The 19,648-nt window shown below is 39.6% G+C and overlaps 1 protein-coding gene across 4 annotated transcripts in view; it reads right to left on the bottom strand.

Annotated features, from left to right (window-relative positions):
- AK9 (adenylate kinase 9) overlaps positions 1-19,648 on the bottom strand; it is a 116,963-nt gene that overhangs the window by 2,122 nt on the left and 95,193 nt on the right. For all 4 annotated transcript variants that reach the window (XM_027551232.1, XM_027551235.1, XM_027551233.1 and 1 more), the window contains 9 exons: positions 19,302-19,520; positions 14,823-15,036; positions 12,144-12,345; positions 8,894-9,040; positions 8,567-8,787; positions 4,284-4,480; positions 3,022-3,191; positions 2,503-2,601; positions 639-741 (listed from right to left, as the gene is read on the bottom strand). In XM_027551232.1, the coding sequence (XP_027407033.1) occupies positions 639-741; positions 2,503-2,601; positions 3,022-3,191; positions 4,284-4,480; positions 8,567-8,787; positions 8,894-9,040; positions 12,144-12,345; positions 14,823-15,036; positions 19,302-19,520 (1,572 nt within the window). The remainder of the gene's footprint in view (positions 1-638; positions 742-2,502; positions 2,602-3,021; positions 3,192-4,283; positions 4,481-8,566; positions 8,788-8,893; positions 9,041-12,143; positions 12,346-14,822; positions 15,037-19,301; positions 19,521-19,648) is intronic.

The raw sequence follows: 19,648 nt of genomic DNA, 5'->3' as shown, positions 1-19,648 counted from the left end.
TATTAAACTTGATCAAAACCTAACCATCTAGGGGAGATGAAAAAAAAAAAAAACTGGTTAAGAATTTGTAAGAAATATATGAAATTGTGCCCTGGGCATCTGTTTTATAGAATTTTTTTAAAAGGCCTTTTAAATAGTGGTTGGTGACTGATACATCTGACTGTATTTAGAAAGTGTTAGAGAAATAAGAGTGACTTGAGTAGATAGCTTCATCCAGATTTTGGGCAAAATATGTATTTGGTGGTTCAGTTGTGGTGACATCTTAACTCTTTCAAGCCGGTGGTGGGGGGGAACCTCTCAGAGACTGAATTTGCATATTTCACATTACAGAAAAGTTCTACAGACACTGAAATTTCAAAATAAGAAACAAACTATATGTCAAATGTAAATAATTTTCTACAATCCTACTCTTTCTTCACTTTAGTGCAGTTATTTGGGAATTAGCTATGAAAAGGGGGGCTTTCCTTACATTTTATTTTCATAACTACTCAAAACCAAAATAGGTTAAAAGTGGATTTGCAGCTTAAACTCAGGACACTCTGCCTTTAATTTCATTGTTACCAAAATAAAAATGATTTTTGAAGGAGAGATAGCTGTCGTCTTCTAATATCTAAACAGAGAAACCCATGTGAGCGAACCTGTTCCAGATATCCAGGCAAAGGCAGGCTGGTGAGAGACATTGGTTCCTTCAATGGGGGAAGTTTGTAAGGAAGCTTCTGATTCCAGTATTTCTGTGGTGACCTACGAATACCAAATCCGTTAAATGGATGATCACAAATGTCTTCATTGTGTCTACACAGGAAGATAGGTACACAAGGCAACTAAAAGATAATGTTCATTACTCATTTTTCTTGAGTGGAGAAAATGATACAGAAGCAGGAAGACTGAGGCTCCTAGAAATTCATGACCACCAACTTCACCTGGGGCCCTAGCCCTGCTCACCGCTTCTCAGTGTTCTTGCTTTTAACAGCACCTATATGAAACTTTCTTTATATACTTTTATCCTCACACTTTTATTTTGAATTGACAAGATACTTCAATTCCGCATGTAACTTCTTCGTGAAAAGTGAAAGTGAAAGTCGCTCAGTCATGTCTGACTCTGCAACCCCATGGACTTTACAGTCCATGGAATTCTCCAGGCCAGAATACTGGAGTGGGTAACATTTCCCTTGTCCAGGGGATCTTCCCAACTTAGGGATCGAGCCCAGGTCTCACGCATTGCAGGCGGATTCTTTACCAGCTGAGCCACAAGGGAAGCAACTCCTATGCTGGCATTGTTTTTATCTTGTACTACAATTCTCTCACACTAGTAACCCTCTCAGGGACGCCCCCCCAACACAAGCTGCCAGGCTATAAAAAGAGAAGTCTTCAGAATAGAAAGTCCTCGGCTGCTCACCATAAGCAGAATCACACACAGGTTGCTTTCTCCATGGCAGAGCTTACCTCCCACCTAAGATCAATCTCCACACATTCTTTGGATGCCTACTCCACCCTGTCTCCAGAAATCTTAAGTAGCAATAGAGAGATAACTCTCTTCCGCCTTCATGACATTTCCTTTATTAGATCCTTCCCATGTACCTGCATTTAAACATGTTTATCTCTTTCCCATTGGAAAAAAGAAGATAAAAGAGAAAAACCACCTTATTCCTTCAATCCTATATTCCTTTCGGCAACTAATGTCTCTTCTCTTTTTACTATTAAATTTCCTCAAACAGCTTCATGAGAGGTCACAAACCACTGCACAAATTCTAGCTGCATGTATAATTTGATGGACTTCCCTGTGGCTCAGACGGTAAAGCATCTGCCTACAATGCACGAGACCTGGGTTCAATCCCTGGGTCCTTAAGATCTCCTGGAGAAGGAAATGGCAACCAACTCCAGTATTCTTGCCTGGAAAACCCCATGGACGAAGGAGCCTGGTAGGTTACAGTCCATGGATTCGCAAAGAGTTGGACATGACTGAACGACTTCACTTTCCTCGTTTCCTTTATGATTTGATCCACATTGTCATTTTTGAAAAAACTGAAGTGCAAGTGAAGTTGCTCAGTGGTGTCTGACTCTTTGCAAACCCATGGACTGTAACCTACCAGGCTCCTCCATCTGTGGAATTTTCCAGGCAAGAATACTGGAGTGGGTTTGCCATTTCCTTCTCCAGGGGATCTTCCTGACCCAGGGATGGAACCCGGGTCTCCCACATTGCAGGCTGATGCTTTACCATCTGAGCCATGGGGAAGCCCCCCCCCCCCAAAAAAAAAAACTGAATCAGTCACAAAAGTTTAAAAATCAGATAAACATAAGAAGAAATTTGGTTTCCAACTTCTTGTGAAAGACAGAAATGTGTGGCAGTAGGTAAAGGCTGCCCCTTTCAGCTGTGTGTATGTATATGTGTACATATATGTATGTGTTTATGAGTGTGTGTAAACTCACATATCTTTCTGTCCCAGGATAGTGCATTTAACATAGATATTCAATGAATATTTGTGACTTAGTGAATGGTCTCACCTCAAAAATTTCTGAAGTTTTTCTCTGCTCTCACAAATATATATACGATCACGATATTCTAAAGCATAGTGAATGTTACCAGGTACTAGGGCTTCGTATCTGAAAGACAAAGGAACAAACAAAAACCACTATGTATTGTATCATTAATATGCAGCTGGGAAAGACTGAAGGCAAGAGGAGAAGGGGGTGACAGAGGATAAGATGGTTGGATGGTATGACTGGCTCAGTGAGTTTGAGCAAATTCCAGGAGATGGTGAAGGACAGGGAAGCCTGGTGTGCTGCAGTCCATGGGGTTGCAAAGAGTCAGACATGACCTAGCAACTGAACAACAGGAATGACAACTATGTAAATAAAATGTCATAAATATTTTATTTTTCTATCATCACAGCTCAAGGAAGAAAAAGAATACTTTCCAGTTAAACAATAGTGACCTTTTGATAAAAATGCTATGATTGTCGTATAGACCACTTATTCCAAGTAGAGCTATTGGCCTGTACTCACACGAGGGCAAGGACTTGCCTTTGTCTGCCATCCTGGTAAGTCACTGGACAGTAACCCTGGAGCTCAGCACACTTAGGGAACCGGCTCTTCAGCTCTGACAGTGTCAGCCTCTTGGGGATCATGTCGGTAGGTGGAAGTGGATGAGGTGCTAACGGAGGTACGTAGAATTCTGGATTGTCCAAAAATTTCTATTAAAAAAAGATGACAGCAACATGACTGTTTGAAACAGGAATACTTTGCCAACAAAAACCCACTGAGGCTCTCCTGCTGCTCTTCCCATTTTCGGCAGCAATGTTCAGTCCCGCAAACCATCTGAGAGGAGCTTTCTGCACTACAGCAACTCTTTCCCTGACTGGAAGTTCCTTACAGTAATACCTGCAAGTGATGTCACTTACAGTCTCTCTTCTTTTAATGCTTTCACTCACTCACTCATCCACCTATACTGAAAAGCATTTGTTGAGCTTTTACTTTGTGCCAGACCCTGGAGTGCATAGTCCCCTGCCCTGCTGTCCGCCTGTCCTGCAGTATAACTAACTAGAGGGTGCACTTTGGCAGGTGAGTTAGCTTCTCCAGCTTCAGTTATCACACTGTAAAATGAAGGGGGCAGACCAGGCACATGGTTGCTAATGTCATTTCCAATTTTAAAATTCTGTGATTATCACTTAAATAAGCAGAAAGAAAGTAATGTCTTCTTTATAAAGTGATTTTAAAAATTCAGATTCTTCAGAGGAAAATAAAATGTTCAGAGACACCTGATTAGTTTTCAACTACAATCTTTTTATGTCACCATATTATGGTCAGTGGAATACTGGAACAAATCTATATTCTGTTCCATTAAATAGAAGCATAAGGTACCCAGGAGAATAAAGTGATAGAAGAAAGTTGAAAGCACAGGCGAGTCATTTCTACTGACTCTGACTTCCCTTCTGCACCTTTGAATGGAATGTCCTGGATGCCCACTCCAGGGCTGAGCTCAGATGCTCAGCATCCCCTCCATGTTGGGGTTGCCCTTGGGTCTCCCCACCTCTTATGCTGACCCAGGTGGAGGGGCCATCACCGACCCTGAACTTCTGCTTTGTGCCAGAATATGTCTTGGGATGCAGTCTTAGGACTGGCCTCTGAGTTGCCTTATTGAACCCAAGGATCACAGTTTCCGAAAATGGGGTCCCTGGTCCCCAGCGCCTGGTGTTCCCAGCTGTGCCCACCCCTTCCTGTCTGATGAATTCTAAGACAGGTATTTTCTTTCCCTGGTAAATATTTGGAGTTAAGAACAAACTTACATTCAATTTCTCTAGAGAACTCATTTTATAATAGTGCCCTCTGAACTCTGCTGCAAATTCCAAGGAATCATTTGAAGAACAATCAACTAATTCATATGATTCTGCCAGGCTGACAGGGCAGAACTGTCCAAATTCACCCAGGCGAGAAATCAGTTCTTCAGGGGAGATACATAACTTGTCAATGCAGGCGGCTTTTCCTATTATTAACAAATTAACTGTTGTTATAAATATATATTTTCACAGAAAACACAATCATTTTCAAAATGAAAATAAATTCAATTATGCTAGCACTATACCAATGAGTAAACGTTGTAAAATTCCCAAACAGAGTAAAGAGCAAAAGTTTCTTTTCATATGTCCATCCTCTCAATCCAACATCCCTCCTGAGAGATAATCACTGTTGAGTTTGTATCTTTTTCAGATTTTTTTATACATTTGCATACACACACGTATATATTTTTTGCAGATAGGATGCTTATGCCACTATACTGTAAATCTTATTCTGCAACTTGCTTTTATCAGTTAGTTATAGCCTTTGACATCTTTCCATTTCAGTTTATATGATTTACCTAATTCCTTTTAGTTTATGCATAGTATTCCATTGTATAAATGTACATATAGATTATTCAATCAATTACCTGTTGATAAATATTTTGGTTGTTTTTAACTCTTAGCTATTATAAACTATTTATGTTATATACTATATACACATACACACACATATATATACATATCCACTTACACACATACACATGAATTTGCTACATATTTAAAATTTTTCTGTAAGATAGATTTCAGGAAGTACATATAGTTTGTTGACACAATGTTAGTGACATAAAGCTCTCCCTGTTCCCTGATGGCATCCAAGAAATAGAAAGAAACATTTAATCCAAAAGTGACTAGGTTTACCCTAAAGAGTCGATTTAAAAAGAAAGGCCCAAGTTCATTCAATGCATAAGTTTGAGTTGTCTTCCCAGGACTCCACTAGAATGGAGACTCCAAAGCAGTATTAGATTTTACAGAAAATAAAATTACTTCTTTATACATCTTAGTTATAATGAGTAAATTTTGATCCTGATATATTTTCTTAATAGCTCTTTTCACCAGTGGGGAAAAAAAATTTTTTTTAAGTATTCCAAGGAACGTCTAATGCTAACTCAAATTATGAAGCATACATCATAGTTTACTTTGCTATGTGACAGTGTAAGCATAAAACTGACCCTTAGGACTGCAGTGATGTGTCTATATGCAAAGAATGCAGGGGCCTCGTGGCAATGCTGGACATGAAGAGAAAGGCGTGGAAGCGAGTCTCTCCTAGAAACCTCAGAGTGAGTACAGCCCTGCCAACACCTTAATTTTGGACATCTAGCCTCTGGAACTGTAAGAGGATACATTTCTATTGTCTCCGTTATCCAGTGTGTGGTAATTTGCTATGGCAGCCTTGGGTAACTAGAACAGTTACAACAGACTATGATTTCTGTTCTTTTGGCATTCTTTCTTGCTTTGTCTTGTTCACTTGGTAAAGCAAGCTGCCATGTTGGAAAGGTCCATATGGCAAGGCACTGAAGGTGGCCCCTGGTCAACAGTTGGCAGGAAACTGATGCCCTAAGTCCAACAACCCTCAAGGAACAAACTCTTGTCAGCAATACATGAATGAGTGTGACAGTATATTCTTTCCCAGTAGGGCCCTCAGATGAGACCTTAATCCTGGCCAACACCTTGATTGTAGCCTTGTGAGAGACACTGAAGCAGAAGACTCAGTTAAACTGTGCCTGGACTCTTGACCCACAGAAATTGTGATGGAGTGTGTATGTGTTGTTTTAAACTGTTAAATTTTGGAATAATTTATTATGAAGCAATAAACAAACTAATCCATGATTCCATCTATTGTATATGATACAGATGAAAAGGCTAAGACGGTTCTTTCCTACAAAGAATATTATACTACTACAATGCTACAATGGTGTAATATTGTTATTCTAAAGTACTATAATGCACAGTATTATGGTATAATAATAGTGTTGGTAAAGAATACACTATTGTATAGCGCTATAATATCATACTAAATGGCACTATAGTTTTACAATTGTGTGTTGCTCTTTAGCTCAGATGTGCTGACCTCACCTCATAGGTTTTGTGAAAGGATCATTTAGAATCAAATCATTTCAAGTCTTAAAAGACACTCAAATATCTTTTTCTGATTCTTGGGGTATTCTTGATGACATCTGACAATGTCTATCTATCTTTTTCTGGAATGCGACAGAATGAGAAGGAATCTCTCGTTTTCTGGTCCTGACCTCGCTCTATCTCATTAGTGAGAATAAATTGGTCACTAAATCAACACTAAATTCAAACAGTCAGATACAGATTACCAGGTAGATGGTGAAGCAGAAAAGTAGGAGGACAGTTTTAATTAAACTCTTCCAGGCAGAGGCATGTGTATCTGGAATAACATGGTGGATACTGTGGTGCTCCATGAAGATCCCTCATCAGGGCTGATGCACCCATCCCCCAGCTGCTGAAAATATCTGTGTTGATGGCTCGTAGTTGCATTGGGACTTGCCCCTGTTCAGTATATACTCCCTCCCAGAGTGACCTTTATACAAGTCAATGGGAGGATATAAAGCCTGGCCTCTCCCCTCAGTTTGGGAAATTCTCAAGGTCCATCCCAGCTGCAGTGCTTCCCTGTAGGGCCTACCAAGGCCTCTGTTTCCACCACACTGCAGGCTAGTGTCTCCCTCTGCCAGGTCTACTAGCCTCGGTGTCTCTCCCTATTAGAGTTGACAGATAAAGCACAGGATGCCCCATTAAGTTTGAATTTCTGATAAACAATGAACAGTTTCTAGTATGAAATGTCTCATACCACATTTGGGATATACTTAGACTAAAAAATTATTTGTCATTTATCAGAAACTTACATTTAACTAGGTATCCTATATTTTTATTTGCCTAATCTGTCAACTCTACTCCTGAGTGTCATGCATGTTCAGTCATGTCTCTTTGCGAGTCTGTGGACTGTAGGCCAATAGGCTCCTCTGCCCATGGGCATTATCTAGACAAGAATACTGGAGTGGGTCACCATTTCCTCCTCCAGGGCATCTTCCCAGCCCAGGGATTGAACCCACATCTCCTGTGACTCTTACATTGGCAGGCAGATTCTTTACCACTGTGCCAGCTGGGAAGCCCACTTTTAAGAGTACTTCCTGATAAAGATTCTGCACACAGCTTTTCATCCTGAGTCTCTTCTCAGGCAACCAAGTCTGAGGCAAGAAGGGTGAAGCAGGGTAACAACAAGATGAATGAGGCACAAGTTTTGCTTTCCAAGTCAGCTGTGGAATGTTTTACTAGTGTGATGCTATCCAGAACTTATTGGGAGTGGGTTTCTAAAACTCATTTATCTTTTCACTTGCACTTTTATCTTCAAGCCTTATAATCTGCAGGCAAACAGAACCAGAGATACTGGGGATGCCCAAATAATGAAGCAAATCAAGATTCAATGATGCCATTATGATCAGAATCCTCACTGCATTTTCCCTTGTACAATATTCTCTTTGTCACGTTGATCCCTCATACCTCCAAGTACCTTCTCCCTATTTTCCAAAGTCAAAGTCATCAGATGTCTGTGACACCCCTCCAGACAAAGTCTTTGGTGTCATCGTTCTTTTTAGAGACATGAGGAGTTCTAGATAACTTTCTTTTTTTTTTTTTTTGATAACTTTCTGTCTGTTTTGTGTATTTTTGGAGAAAAATGAAGAAACTTCTAGGAGTATACAATCATTTTCTTTCATAGATTCCAAATATAGATTAAAAAAAATTCTATGTTCAAGTAATATTTTTTAAGAGAATCAACATTTATATAATAATACAATTTTATTATGTAAATAGTTCACAGTAACTAATTCTAGATTCCTAAACAAAACTTTTCCAAGTGTCACACCACAGACCCCTCCCCTCATATAACTACCATTCTTGAAACTAGCTTCTTATGTGGCATTCCAAACATTATAAACTCTTCTAGTGAGAGACCATGTATTGTTTTATGTAATAGGTTCACATGGACATTCAGTATATGACAGCTTGAATAGAGGCAGTCATTTATTAGAACAAATGTACATGCCCACAATAACTTGGAAATAATATGCATTTAAAATACTGACTAAGGTTCATTAAATACTGATTAAGGGGACAAATGTTCAAATTGAATGAATTATGGCAACATGAGTCAGGCATGCGTAGACTTCAAATTCACATTTTTTTGTTTTTAGAGTTATAGGTCTTCTTACCTGCTTTTATTCTTTCCATATATATCTGCATGTATTTATTCACCATTTTAACCTTCTTAATGACTTCATTCCATATCCACCATTTGCTGTGAAAGCCATCAATCACATACCAGTTCTGATGTTGTACTTCATAATATTGCCTAATCTCACCAATATTTTTGCGGTACCTTGAGTTCTTGACAGCTATAATCTGTGAGCTGTTGTGCAATGGATAAGGCAAACTAAGAGAGGAACAGAAAAGAAATGGAAAAAGCTGTCAAAAACCTGCTGCTTCTTCTGGATTATTAATGTTCACTCTTTTATCATTGTTTTCATCACATACATTACCTTGACTCCTTTTTTTTTTCCAGGAGCAATCTTCTGAAAATCTCTTTGGAAGGCACATCCAGCTCAAAGATAATCATGGGGATGATTGACCTAGCTTCTAAGAGACTCACTTGATACTTAGTTACAGGATATCCATCAATGACAACACTAGTAAGGAGAAATATGAAAATTAAAATTCCAGATTTCTTTACTCTCAGACCTTCCTTTCTGTCTTCCAGAAAAAGTCTGTCTTTAGGATTAGCCCCATACCATTCCTTACGGAACTTGATTTACCTTGTCACCTTGCCCTCTTCTATATATATACATATATATTTTTAGGAGGCTGTACTTTGCAGCTTGTGGGCTCTCAGTTCCCCAACCAGGGACTGAACCTGGGCCCTGGCAGTGAAAGCTTGGAATCCTAACCACTAGGTCACCAGAGAACTCCCTTTGTCTCTGTATTTTTAATCCCAGTCAGCCCAAGAGCCAGAAGAGGGCTGCATACATACAGACACAGCTCTGACTCATATACTTAGCATCATAGAGCTAGACTTTGATGGACTTTGAGAGATATTACACATAATACCTTGAACCTTGTGTTATTTAATTGGTGCTATTATTCTAAGCATGAAACAGTGGGAAGAGGGACTTCGCTGGCAGCTCAGCTGATAAAGAATCCACCTGCAATGCAAGAGGTCCCGGTTCAATTCCTGGGTCAGGAAGATCCCCTGGAGAAAGGATAGGCTACCCACTCCAGTATTCTTGGGCTTCCCTGATGGCTCAGACAGTAAAGAATCTGTCTGCAATACAGGAGACCTGGGTTCGATCCCAGGGTTGGGAAAATCCCCTGGAGGAGGGCATGGCAACCCACTCCAGTATTCTTGCCTGGAGAATCGCCATGGACAGTGGAGCCTGGAGGGCTATAGTCCATGGGGTCACAAAGAGTCAGAACACTGAGCAACTAAGCACAGCACAGAGCACTTGAGTCTAAGCATGAGACAGTGGGAAGAGTATAGGTTTCAGAGGCACACAGACTTAAATTTGAAACTGGGTCTGACCTCTCTGAGCCTCAGTTTTCAGTAAAGTAGTAAATACTAAATATAATAGTGAAATAATGATATTTAACCCTTGTGTGTGTATGCCCATGTTTGGTCATGTCCAACTCTTTGTGACCTCATTGCCTGTAGCCCGCCAGGTTACACTGTCCGTGGGATTTTCCAGGCAAGAATACTGGAGCGAGTTCCCATTTATTTCTCCAGGGGATCGTCCTGACCCCAGGATAAAGATTGAACCTGCGTCTCTTGTGTCTCCTGCATTGGCAGGCGAATTCTTTACCAGTTAAGCCAACAGGGAAGCCCTATTTAACCCTTAGATTTATCTTAAAGATTGTAGATCAAGTGTGTAAAGCAATTAGCAGATTAATTCACATTCCTTATAATAGAATGCCTGGCATGGGAAGAATTACCCAACTCTGATCTTAATATTGTAGTTTTGTAGCAAATTGTGTAAAATTTTTTGTACAGAAAGGTCAGTGTAAGATAAGATGTCTTGTAAATCAAGATTTTAAGTACATTAAAGTGTTTTAAAATTTAAAAAAAGCCCTGCATAATTGATAGTATTTTAGCAAGAGATTAAGCAAATATGGGAAACATTGTGTTCTAAACTTGATTTTCTAGTAAAATTCTATAAGGAGGCTGGGTGTGGAAGGGGAGATGAAGAGCTGGTGAGAGAGCCCTGTGGTCTCTGGAGAGAACCATTCCATCAGGACCCATCAATCCTCTAGGCAGAAATAATAGAGAATTTGTTAGTCCAACAGACTAAGCTAAAGAGTGTCATCAGCAAACTGACAGGATGAATGAAGGCTATCTGCAAATTTCTAAGTCAGGAAACTGACTCTGTGGGGCCAAGTTGGGCATACTGGCTGCTGGTCACCAGGAAGGGCTGGTTCATCTTACCTTGGTGCTCTCCAGACTTAGGCACTACCTAGTCCTACATCCCATGGCAGAGAGGACTATTAATTAACAGAGCCCGAAAGCCAACTAGAGAATGTATGCAGCTGCCATTGTTGGTTTTTTAATGGCTCAACTTCTTTGTCCTGTGAAGAATCACTTGAGAGGCCCTCGGGATTAGGGAAATTCAGGGTGACTGGGCAGTCACTGTCCTGGTATTAAAGTGAAATAAAACTTTTGTGAGTCCACAGTAGCCCTCAGTAAGATCTCTTGTATGCAAAGTTGAATTTCAGGAAGGAGGTAACTCAATTTGCTAGAAAGTCCCAGGACTTTCTCTGCAGGGGGGATGGGGGGGTTTGGTGGGATGGGGTTGTGGGTGGGGGTGGATACTCGACACTCCAGAATCTGCTCCCCACCGTAACAGGAATTAGGAGAACTGATACGGACTTGATTAAGGACCAGTGGTAGGGAAGGGCAAGGAGGTTCCTGATAGAAAACAACTTTGCGTGACTCAGCAAGATTTTAAGTCAATGACCTGAGCTCAAGAGCAGGGCCTTAGGTTTTATGGGCTTTTACTACTGGGTGGTTTCCCTGAGGGCTTCTCTGGTGGCTCAGAATCTGCCTGCAATGCAGGAGACCCGGGTTAAATCCCTGGGTCAGGAAGATTCCCTGGAGAAAGGAATGGCAATCCACTCCAGTATTCTTGCCTGGGAAATCCCATGGACAGAGGAGCCTGGCGGGTTACAGCCCATGGGGTCGCAAAAAACTCTGACACGACTGAGAGACTAACACACTTACTTTCTACTGGATGTGAGCTGGGGAAGTCATGGTTGAGTAGAGGAGTGTAAACTGAAGACCAGTTCAAGCACAAGGCTCTCCTGTCCAAACGCAGCATTAAGGGAGGGGCGCTGCTACCTGTGCAGAGACTGGACTGGTGAGAGACTGTCTCCATTGGACCAGTACCATCTGGGGAAGGGGAAGGCCACACCTTCATCACTCCATCGGGCAGTGAGAAGTTCTCCTGGGCTGTAGAAGTCACATGGGTCTCCTATAGACTGTGTAAACCTGGAGACTTTGGGACAACTCAGGAGTTGCTGCAGGGAGTGAAGTTGGCCTGTGAGTGTTTAAGCTGAATTTTAGCCTGACCGAAAATTAAATTATTAATATGCAACCATATCGGTGCCCAGACTTTGAGAAGCAGATCACACACCCTTTACAAGAGCTTTAAACTCTGTTTAAGGTATTTTAATTAATTCCAATGAGTAATTTCTTAAAGATTTAACTCCCTCCCACTCTCTCCCACCCCTATGGCCCCCACTTACCCTGCGGTATTACATACACTTCCCATCAGAGATAATTCTAAGGCCTGAATAGCCAGTTCATCAGGTGCCGTCATTCCTTTATGAAGATGCCAATTTAGCATAAGTGCCAGCTCTGTGTCTGGTTGGTTGTTTAATACATAACGCAAAGCATCTCCTATCGACAAACGCTTTAAGCCATATTCACTTGAAATCTTTTTGGCAACTGAAAAACATTAAAATTTTAAATTTATTCTGTTTCACAAACCCATCTGTTAACCTTGGTTTCAGATTCTAGTTAACTGACAACAACAGCAAGTTAATCTTCACATTCCTCAAAGAAATTTCAAAAATTAAAATAGCTACATTTTATTGAATTAATGGGCTTCTCTGGTGGTGGCTCAGATGGTAAAGAATCTGCCTGCAATGTTGGAGACCCGAGTTCAATCCCTGGGTCGCGAAGATCCCCTGGAGAAGGGAACGGTTACCCACTCCAGTATTCTTGACTAGAGAATTCCATGAACAGAAGAGCCTGGTGGGCTACAGTCCATGGAGTTGCAAAGAGTCGGACATGGCTGAGCAACCAACACTTTCACTTCACTTCATTGAATTAATACTATTCAAAGGTCAGTCATTATTAGCACTTCAGGTATATGGCTGACAGATCTGGTTAATGAGCCAACTATGTTAGGTTTTTCCATAACCAAACCATTTAAGTGTTTTTTCCTTCTGTACAAGGTAGCAAAAAATTTGAGAGCTTTATAAGGCATCCTGTGTGTACTATTAATATTTGGTCTTTTTATATCCAAAATAACAATTCAATGTTCTTGTGTCATTGGGTTAACCCATTTCCCTATCTATACACTTATGACTTCAGGCTGCAATCAGGATAACTTACCCTATACAATTAAGTGCACTCAAGCCTCTAGGACATAATTTTTTAAATTTATTTTCTAAAAATTATAGTGGTGATAGTGGTGTATCTGACACTTTATTAATAATTTACAGTTTATAAGGCAGTATTTCTTCTGTGACTTTATTTGATACTTTCAACTATTCCATCAAGTGTGGAGAGTGGGTACTGAAATTCCAGTTTTACAGGTGAAAGAACTGCAGCCCACTGAAATGGAATGGTTTGTCCAAGGGCACACAGATGTTGCCACTGGCTGAAAGAGGACTCGGCCACAGCCTCTGCTTCTGCTACGTGAGGCCATAGATTAGGCTTCTGTGTGTGTACATGCTCAGTTGCTTCAGTCGTGTCTAACTCTTTGCAATCCTATGGACTGTAGCCCTCCAGGCTCCTCTGTCCGTGGGGATTCTCCAGGCAAGAATACTGGAGCGGGTTGCCATGCCCTCCTCCAGGGGATCTTCCCAACCCCGGGATCGAACCCGTCTCTGATGTTTCCTGCATCAGCAGGCAGATTCTTTACCACTAGCGCCGCCTGGGAAGTCCAGTGGTTTCCAGTTACTGTTAAATGCAGGTGTGCTCTGATGGAGTCTACAAACCTTGCCTCATCATGGTCTGGAGACAGGGTGTATAGAGGACACTGGAGACAGCGTGTGTAGAGGACATTGAGACTCACCTGGTCCCATGGGGAATGCAGGTTAACTGGCCACAGTTAGGGCCACTGGGAGGGATGCCCCTGTGAGGGCTGCAGAAGCCTTCATCTCAACTTTGCCACAAACACTAGGGTCAGACCCATTGTTTTTCAGCTATAAAAACAAACTTTTACAATTTGAGATTCTGTTAAAAAAAATTAGCCTCTATTTTGACAAAGACCAAGAAATCTGATTGTACTGTATACATGTTACTTTTTGCTGTGTTGGAGGATCTTATTTTGAATGTCAATGTACATTAAAATACACTTTCCATCTAAAGAGCTAAAACACGAAACTCTCTTTTATTATTTCTGGTGACAAATCAATATTTGACCTAATCCCTCCCTTTCATTTTCTATGCCATCAGTCATTAAGTCCTGCTGTTTTCCTTTTAAATATTTCCGGTATCTATCCTTTCCCATTTTATTCTCATTGTGACCAACCACTACTCATGTGATTATCATGTCATTTTGAAATACCACACTCACCTATTGTTGGACTACTTGCTTTAAAAAATATATAGAAAATTCAAACATTATAGTTTACTAAATGCCTTTATCAGCAATGATTAAGATAATGAATTTTCACTCTTTAACTTATTAATACAGTAGATTATATTTATAAATTTTAAATATAATTTTTAATCAAATAAAATCTTAATATACTATTATTTGACTATATATATAAATAATATTAGTTTGTAATTTCTTTTCTTATATTATCTTTGTTTAGTTTTTATATCAGGGTCATACTTAAAAATGAATTTGTATTTATACCTTTTTAATTATTTAAAAAAAACTGAAAATAAATTGGACAGCTTACTTTCATTTCCCTTGCTCTGGAAAAGCTTATAAAATCACAGGAAGTATCTCTTGAATTTTTAATTTTTGAAAGGTTGACATAATTTCCCTCTAAAACCATTTGATTGTGGCCTGTTTTGGAGTGGGGCTATATTTTTGAATGCCTTCTCTTCAGTGGTTATTGGTCTGTTTAGTTCTTCTGACTCTTACTGAGTCAGTTTTGATAGTTTCTTAAAAAAAAATAGTTCTCGTTTTCAGGAGATTCTTGTATGCTTAAGGATAGCAAAGGCAGACACACCCTTACCTGTAGTTTTTCCAGATTTTGGAGGCCCCAGAATTGCAATCCTAATGGGGATAGTAGGCTTAGGTTTGGGTTGGCAGATATATTTGATTGGATTCTTCATAAATTTTTCTTTAGTTTCTTTACTAGATAAAAAATAAATATACTGACGATGGATTACAGGATGAAGTGTATTCTCTGAATTTTCTACTGGTTTGATGGTCTCTCCTTCATGTAGCTGCAATATATACACAATTGAATTAACAAATTAGCCTTATTTTAAACAGCATTTCCCCAAAATATATTTCTAAGAACAAATTTGTAAAATCTTTCTTATAGAACAAGAAAACTAATTATAATTGAATATTGGTATTAAAAAACTGTGTAAAAAGAACAAGTTATTTTACACTCACATGCAATAAATGTTTTTCTTTAATGGGTTTCAGTTTCTGACAATTATAGTTCTACTTCCTTTATAATGTGTTTAGTGTATACTGAATGTTTCTGCCAAGGTGTGTAAAGGTGTTCGGATATATTCATGGGCCAATTTATCTACACAAACAGGTCCATTCCTAAGGTGGTGTTCTGTATGGAAATGTGCCTTCCTAAAATCATGGTTTGAAGCCCTAACCCTCAAAGTGACTATATTTGGAGACAGGACCTTTAAGGAGATGACAAAGGTTAAATGAGGTTATAAGAATGGGGTTCTAATCTAAGAGAACTGGGGTCCTTAGAAGAGAGACACCAGGAGTGCATGAGCACAAAGGAAAAGCATTGAGGACCCAGTGAGGAATGGCCACAGTGAGACACACCAGAAAAACCACCCCTGCTGGCACCATGATCTTTGACTCCAGCCTCCTGAGCAGTAAGAAAATACATTTCTGTCATCTAAGTCACAAAGTCTGTGGTATTCCAATATGGTAACATATGCAGACTAATACAGAATTCTAATTTGCTGTCCAAAGATGTCATTCCAGTAAGACAGCATGGATAGGCTAAAGTATGTGGTATTCCAATATGGCAGCATGGTATCCCAATATGGCAGGTGGAGTCCTGGGATATCTTTGGGAGTATACTGGTCAGACAAATCTCACTGACTTCTCTTTTACATTTTTATACAGACAAAATCCCACTCACATAAATATGAATAGCGGCCACAAAAGGGAAAAATACACCAAAACAGCAGCCTAACGTATTGGTATGGAATGGAGAGGAAGGACTGGTCTCACGTCTTTGCACTGGTAATGATGATAAATGGGTAATTAATGGATATCTTTTTTATATCATCAGATGGCCCAGCATCAGTTATCCCTGGACTTGACAGAGTAGGTGGGCAATGGTGTGGTAATATTGCTTCTCCCCTAGAGTTAGAGTATTCCATGGACAGAGGAGCCTGGTGGGCTACAGTCCATGGGGTTGCAAAGAGTCGGACACAACTGAGCGACTATCACACACACCTAGTGTTACACCAGGTCAGTTGTCACAGGTAAATGGAGTTATCAGCATCATCATTTTGGGGCTGGAGTGATGTTCATGGCTGAGTGTAAGTGCTAGGGATAAGAAGAAGCTTAGGGATGGGGTGGGAATGTCTGCTCTATTTCTTATGTTTGGTAGTAAAAGAAAAGCTGAAAGTTTAATGATTCCATTTCAAATTCCCAAATTAACTATGAATTCTTGCAATGGTTTCTGCTATTTCCCAAAATATCTACCATGTATCTTTCTCTTCTATAGGTCAGAATACCCAAGGTGTCATCAAATCTGAAACATCAAATTGTCAGGACCTGGAAAGATTCCCAACAGCCCTGAAAAATGATTATTTATATGCTTAAAGCCTTCCTATGACCATGCACTCATTTATTCACAAGACATTTTTGTGCAGTCCTAATTATGTTCAGACATGGGCCCTTGAATAGGGTTCGGACTTTGCCTGCTTCTTCCCCTCTCTTGCCCATCTCAAAGAGACAGGTAGGGTGTGACTGTGATTTTTCAAAAGCTTTCTAAATGATCCTGCTGCTACTGCTGCTAAGTCGCTTCAGTCGTGTCTACTCTGTGCGACCCCATAGACGGCAGCCCACCAGGCTCCTCCATCCATGGGATTTTCCAGGCAAGAACACTGGAGTGGGTTGTCATTGCCTTCTCCAATGCAGGAAAGTGAAAAGTGAAAGCGAAGTCACTCAGTCGTGTCCGACTCTTAGTGACCCCATGGATTGCAGCCTACCAGGCTCCTCCATCCATGGGATTTTCCAGGCAAGAGTACTGGAGTGGGGTGCCATTGCCTTCTCCGCTAAATGATCCTAATACATGCTTAATTTTATCTGATTATTTATGGGGGGACTTGTGATAATGTTTCTATATTTTAGCATGATATTTAAAAAGATTTCTCTTGACACCCTTATGGTTAAGGTAAAGAAGATATTAATATAACAATTAAGTAAAACTGAAAATGACTGTATCAGTATCAACCAAGAAGGTTTCAAGTAATATGCATATTGCTCTATTTTGGATCCCTTCCTCTAAAATGTTTTTTATCAGTGACCAATAAGAGTAATACATATTAATAACAACATTGTTATTATAATGTTGTATGTATACTGTTATAATGTTATAATTTATACTATTGTATATTTTGTTATTATATATGTTATATATAAAACATATATAATATAATATTTATATTATGTATATATTATATATATTGTTATTGTAATGTATTTATACTATTATAATGTATTTATACTATTATAATGTATGTATTTATACATACATACATGTAATTTATTTTACATGCATATTATGAAGTAAAAGTGAAAGTCACTCAGTCGTGTCCAACTCTTTGCAACCCCATGAACTATACAGTCCACGGAATTCTCTAGGCCAGAATACTAGAGTGGTTAACTTTTCCTTTCTCTAGGTGATCTTTCCAACCCAGGGATCAAACCCAGGTCTCCTGCATTGCAGACGGATTCTTTACCAGCTGAGCCACAAGGGAAGCCCAAGAATACTGGAGTGGATAGCCTATCCCTTCTCCAGGGGATCTTCCCGACTCAGGAATAGAACTGGGGCCTCCTGCATTGCCGGTGTATTCTTTACCAACTGAACTACTTATACATATTTTATATATGTATTATTTATACACATAAATATGTATATTATATAATTTTATATACATATTATATACATATCTCCTGCAATACGGGAGACCTGGGTTCGATTCCTGGGTCAGGAAGATCCCCTGGAGAAGGAAATGGCAATCCACTCCAGTATTCTTGCCTGGAGAATCCCATGGACAAAGAAACCTAGCAGGCTATAGCCCACGGGTTCTCAAGAGTCAGACGCAACTTAGCGACTCAACCACCAATATGTAATGAACATATATGAATAACAGCATTGCAGGCGGATTCTTTACCAGCTGAGCCACAAGGGAAGCCCATTAATAATAACAGCTTATGTTAATTGAGCACTCACGAGAAACCACGCATGGTTGCAAACACTTTCCAATAACTAACTGATTTAATAATTGTAATAATATTGTGAGGTAGGAACTATTCTTATTCCCATTATGCAAATGGGAATGGCTCAGAGAGGTTCAGTAATTTGTCCAAGGTCACTCAGCTAGGAAGCCGTGGTTTTCAACTCAGGCAGTCTGACTCCGGAAGCCATGTTTTCTCCACTCTACTTCTGTGCTACTTCACTGACGGAAATAGGAAGGTGCACTGGTCTAGAGGGTCGGTGTACCTTTACAAGGCATTTCTTTACCGTCTTTCTAGCACTTAATACAACCTGACTAGAACTTATTTGTTTACTCATGTATTGCCTGTTCATCCTCTCCAAACCAGCTATCATATAAAGCCCATGACAAAAGGAACCTTTCCTGTTTTGTTCACTGCTCTGCTCCCCGGGATTGGAACAGCAGCTAGAAGGTTCTTATTTAAAATTTGTTGAAAATCACCCCACATTTGAAGTCACTGAATTCCAATTACATCAAATATGTTTGTCCACACTACATAAAAATATTCTACTTGGCAGTAAGTTTGTGATGAACATTAAAGGCACATTTTGTTTGGTATCTCACACTTTCCAGAGGACTTCATATTCTTGGATTTGATCACATTGGCCTGATGGCATTCTCCCACTTTACAGGTGAGGAAACAGAATCAAAGAATTTAAATGGCTTGCCTAAAACTAAATAGCAAATTAGTGCTGAAGCTCAGCTCACTAGATGTCTAGTTTGAAAATATTGCTACTACGAACTTCCTCTGCTGCAGAGTTAGAACCAAGTTGGATCTGAATTATCTCTACAGAAATAGATGAAAGGAATTTAAACCCTTCAAGTATTTCTCCTACTTCAGAAAGGCAAAACAACAACACATATTTTTATAGCTATTTAAGAATACTGTATAATGCTTACAGTTTTTAAAAATTATCCGCTGTCTTCTTCTTAGACATACTTCAAAAAGAAATAAAAGAAGAAACGTGAGTTTCAGATGCATTTGCTGATATTACCTTCACAGGGTCCCAGTAGCCGAATGAGCTTATATACTTGTAGGTAAAGCTGAGCATTTTCTGGGCAAGGCGTGATGATATTGGATAACATTTCTCAAAAATGCTTGCACGATTCTCTACTAGTGGTTTCAGTTTTGTATTCAATGTGTATTGGACAATGTGGATTTTCCGAGATCCATTAATGAGAATTACTGGTATCAAAAACTTCTCAAATTCTTCCTGATCAGAAAAATCATAAAACCAAATATTTTTAGTGGGAAGGAGGCTGGTAGTATTCAGTCACAGTACATAGACTACTTCAGTCTAGAAAACAAATACTTTTAAACTTCCAGGTGACTCTGTGGTGG

This window comes from Bos indicus x Bos taurus, chromosome 9, assembly GCF_003369695.1.
Source record: "Bos indicus x Bos taurus breed Angus x Brahman F1 hybrid chromosome 9, Bos_hybrid_MaternalHap_v2.0, whole genome shotgun sequence".
Taxonomy (NCBI): Eukaryota; Metazoa; Chordata; class Mammalia; order Artiodactyla; family Bovidae; genus Bos; species Bos indicus x Bos taurus.
This window is presented reverse-complemented; position numbering and strand designations above follow the sequence as displayed.